Source organism: Daucus carota, chromosome 2 (assembly GCF_001625215.2).
Source record: "Daucus carota subsp. sativus chromosome 2, DH1 v3.0, whole genome shotgun sequence".
NCBI lineage: Eukaryota > Viridiplantae > Streptophyta > Magnoliopsida > Apiales > Apiaceae > Daucus > Daucus carota.
Genome location: NC_030382.2, coordinates 42,050,036 through 42,054,477, shown reverse-complemented (window position 1 = coordinate 42,054,477; position 4,442 = coordinate 42,050,036). Strand labels below are relative to the sequence as shown.

At 37.7% G+C, this 4,442-nt stretch overlaps 1 protein-coding gene across 1 annotated transcript; it reads left to right on the top strand.

Annotated features, from left to right (window-relative positions):
* Nucleotides 1-414: 414 nt before the first annotated feature.
* Nucleotides 415-3,924, top strand: LOC108210280 (3-oxoacyl-[acyl-carrier-protein] synthase I, chloroplastic). The gene is made up of 8 exons (XM_017381596.2): nt 415-804; nt 1,735-2,093; nt 2,185-2,616; nt 2,721-2,894; nt 3,001-3,114; nt 3,220-3,321; nt 3,415-3,481; nt 3,629-3,924. The coding sequence occupies exons 1-8, from the start codon at nt 648-650 to the stop codon at nt 3,694-3,696; spliced, it is 1,473 nt and encodes a 490-aa protein (XP_017237085.1). The 5' UTR covers nt 415-647; the 3' UTR covers nt 3,697-3,924.
* Nucleotides 3,925-4,442: the final 518 nt, after the last annotated feature.

Below are 4,442 nucleotides of genomic sequence, written 5' to 3'. Positions count from 1 at the left end.
ATTTATATTGAACAGAGTCACAGAGGGAGTAATTTATATTGCTGGTCAATTGAACAATCTAACTTGAGGAAAAACACAACTATAGTGGGCTTTTGGTTGCTATTAACTGTAGCATTGGGCTTTTACTAAAAAATAAAATATGAACGACAGCAAACTGATTGTGGCCCAGGCACATTATTTCTTCGTGTCGAATCCCGTACAACTAAAAATATATGATGATGATGATGTATATACGCACAAGAGGGGGTTTGTTTTGAGTTGGTTAACGGCTACGAGGAAGCGTGAGCTTTGTGTTGTCACTTGTATGCATGCATTTCATGATCTTTCTTTGTGTTCCCATACGGAACTAACAAAAAACACTACCCTTATCAAAAAAATAAATTAAATTATTTAATTAACACTAATTTCCAACCCATACAAATTTGTCTGTCGACAAATATTTCTTGGGAAATAAAACCCAAGGGGGCGGATTGTCCAAGCCCCAGGTTTTATATTCCTAGTAAACTCCGCCCACACTTAAATACTTTCATTTCTTTCACTGACAACCCAAAGTAGTCTGTAGCTGTCATCTTATACTTCTCTCTCCGTGTCTCTCTCGGTATATATAAAGAGAGGAGAGGGAGAGATTGATATAGAGAGAGATTGTAATGGCTGCTGCTACTTGTTCATCTGGTTTGATCTTTAAGTCCAGAGAGTCGATTGGGAATGGGGTTTCTTTGTTTCAGTATAATGGGTTGAAAGCTGCTGGGGCTAAGCAGGTTGCTGTGAATGGTGTTAAGACTCATGGGCCCATCTCTACTTCTGGTATGATCAGTGTTTTCGGTTGCAATTGTGTGTGTGTGTTAGTAATGTGTGATTTGCATTTACCTTAATTGCAGCTATTGTGTTTGCAGAATTGTCGTAGTTTGATTTTATGAAATTGATGTTTAACTGAATGAGGAAGCGAAATTTAGAATATGAATGATTTTTAGATGTCGATGGAGAAATCATATTGTAGGGGGAATTTGGGGATGCATCCTGATTGCCATCACTGATATGTTCTATTTGCGTTAGAAGTAGAATCAATAGCTAAAAACTTTAATGAAGAGGAAATGTGTAGGTATTGATTCCTTGGGTGTGAGTAGTTGCAAATGTGATGATTTTTATGTCTTTGCAATGGCTGGAATGCTGCAGAGAAAATATTATTAATGGCTATTAGGTATAGAAGTCCACGGCAGATATCCTCCCTTGCACAAATTCCATTGTTGCAAAAATAGTTGCAATTGTCTTTGATTTTTAGATAATAAGCAGACTGCAACTGATGTTTAGGGTTCATAATGGAAAGATATAAATTGTAAAATGTGGTAATATTGACCCACTTGACCATGCCAAAAATGTCTTAAGAAAGCATCTGGTTGAGAAGTTATTGCAGTTACCAGGTCCATTTTTGATTTTCATAAATGATTAGCATTGCTCTCTTTGGTTCAATTATGATTGTTTTGGCTTCCTATATGGTGTGTATAAAATGAATAAATGATGATGCTCAGCTGTTCAATTTTATAACTCAATTTCTAATCTTCAACAACATTTTAAGTAATGATGCGTTACACATGTTAACATGAATGTTATTAAGGACTTATTCTTATCTCTAATATGATGCAAGAACTGGAATACTGACACACACAAGTCTTAGAAGATTTTAGTCCATGGTAAGGGTAATCGTGTTTTAGTTCTAAGTATGACTCCATTTTGCAGCTCCAAAATGCAGAACTGTCAAGGCCATGGCTTCTCCAACTGTAACAGCTCCCAAACGAGAAACAGATCCCAAGAAAAGAATTGTGATTACTGGAATGGGTGTCGTTTCAGTTTTTGGTAATGATGTTGATACATTCTACGAGAAACTTCTTGAAGGAACAAGTGGGATCACCTTGATTGACAGATTTGATGCTTCCACCTTCTCTGTCCGGTTTGCGGGTCAGATTCGCGATTTCTCCTCTACAGGCTACATCGACGGGAAGAATGACCGCCGCCTTGATGACTGCTGGAGGTACTGTTTGGTTGCTGGTAGAAAGGCACTTGATGATGCCAGCCTAGGACCAGAAGTGCTCGACACTGTGAGTCTCTTTTGTGCTTCAAGATCACATCTTTTTGAAGACAATGTACTACGCACATTCCTTAACTAACTTTACTTTCTTATGTATCCAGATGGATAAATCAAGAATTGGGGTACTTGTTGGCTCAGGCATGGGAGGTTTAACAGCCTTCAGCAATGGAGTAGAAGCTCTTATTCAAAAGGGATACAAAAAGATCACTCCATTTTTCATTCCATATTCGATCACCAATATGGGCTCAGCACTGTTGGCCATAGATACTGGATTAATGGGACCAAATTACTCTATTTCAACAGCTTGTGCCACCGCAAACTATTGTTTTTATGCAGCTGCAAATCATATCAGAAGGGGTGAGGCAGATGTTATGGTAGTTGGTGGAACAGAGGCTGCTGTCAATGCAACCGGTGTTGGTGGCTTTATTGCTTGTCGAGCATTGTCTCAGAGGAACGATGAACCTCATAGGGCTTCAAGACCATGGGATAAAAATCGTGATGGTTTTGTAATTGGAGAAGGTTCTGGCGTGCTGGTAATATAAATACTGTCATCTAGAATTGGTTACATATACATTTTTATGAATCATTTTAGTTATATTAATTGTATATAATGAACATTGGTAATACACATGAGCAGATTATGGAAAGTTTGGAGCATGCCATGAAAAGAGGGGCTAACATTGTTGCAGAGTACTTGGGAGGTGCTATAACATGCGATGCTCACCACATGACTGATCCTCGCAAAGATGGTCTTGGAGTTTCATCTTGCATCACTAAGAGTTTGGAAGATGCCGGAGTTTCTCCTGAAGAGGTGAATTTGATTTTAATCCGCAAAACACACACACATTTGTCCCATATGTGTGGCATAATTATCAAGTTTCTTTTCAAAGTTTAATAAAAATATATACGATTTACAGGTAAACTACGTCAATGCTCATGCCACATCTACTCTTGCTGGGGATTTAGCAGAGTTTAATGCTATCAAGTCAGTCTTTAAGAACACATCTGAGATAAAAATGAATGGAACTAAGGCAAGAAACTTAATTCATGCTTATCATTTTAATTTAAAGAATGTTATTGTCCTATTCAATTGCCTTGATTATTTTGTGCCAACAACTTTGTTCCCTTTTTCCCAGTCAATGATTGGACATGGGCTAGGCGCTGCTGGAGGACTGGAAGCCATTGCCACCATTAAGGCTATTAACACTGGCTGGGTACATCCAACAATTAACCAAGATGTACTACACAGAACCTTAGCCCTTGTGTCTTTCAATGTAAATATAATCCCGCCATCCTCTATTACTAACTTCACGATGTTAATGCATATGTAGGATTTGGAGCCTTCAGTTACAATTGACACTGTTCCAAATGTCAAGAAACAGCACGAAATTAATGTCGGTATGTATTTTCGCCCCCATCTTTATGCTTGAACTGCTAATTACAATGACTAGTTCATGATATTCAGTGCACTTTCTCTTGACAAACCATTTACATGTATATCCTGCAAAGCATTGTGCGATCATGAGAGTCTTATATATTGTGCAGGTATATCTAACTCATTCGGATTTGGCGGGCATAATTCTGTGGTGGTTTTTGCTCCTTTTAAGCCTTAAAGCGGAGTTCCAAGTACACCGAGACTATATTACCATTCTGCATTTGATAGTCAAATTTGGGAGCCTATAACCATCCGAGCTATAGTTTGAAGAGGTTAATACAGATCAAATTACATATACTGAACTGAGTTTTGGTTTTTTCTGTTCGTAGTTTCCATCTCATGTATTTGACGCATCAAGTTACTGTCTTTCAACTTTCAAGTAATAAAATTTTCATGCATTTGTCGATTTTGTTTTACTCAACTGATTAAAGATTGAATTTGATGATCAGAATTTCATGCAAATTTCATGTCATGTTTTATAAAGTCATGGGCATCTATAGATTTGCAAGACTCAGTGGTGATACTTGGACAAACAACTGAGCAAAGCCTGCTCTGATTTGGGGTCGATGAACACCTGAATCCAGTGAGCTGCAGGGTTTTAGGTTGGGTTCGATGAACACTTAAAGTGTGTTTTAGTTTGTTTATCAAGAATTACAATTAAATTTTACTCTGGAAAACAACACTTACCTGGATTAATATATCGAATCCAGCTGATCCATACCTTTACAGCCTGAGAGTGATATAATATGTAGGCAAAATGCAAGTCCTACTAATCTTTTGGGGTGTTGTCCTAAGCAGGATTAGCTGCACATTAACAAATTTGAGCCACCTAGTGATTAATATGCTTTTGATCTTTAGGAGATACCCCATATGCACGAGTCTCAGCTGTTATTTGTTCTACCCTTATTTTATTCTATATCTTGT

What these genes read in the sequence shown, in the direction of transcription:
- LOC108210280 (XM_017381596.2), top strand. Translation starts at nt 648, where the DNA reads ATGGCTGCTGCTACTTGTTCATCTGGTTTGATCTTTAAGTCCAGAGAG. An exon ending in GACCAGAAGTGCTCGACACT is followed by an intron (nt 2,094 to 2,184) that starts GTGAGTCTCTTT and finishes TTATGTATCCAG; the next exon opens with ATGGATAAATCAAGAATTGG. An exon ending in CCGGAGTTTCTCCTGAAGAG is followed by an intron (nt 2,895 to 3,000) that starts GTGAATTTGATT and finishes TACGATTTACAG; the next exon opens with GTAAACTACGTCAATGCTCA.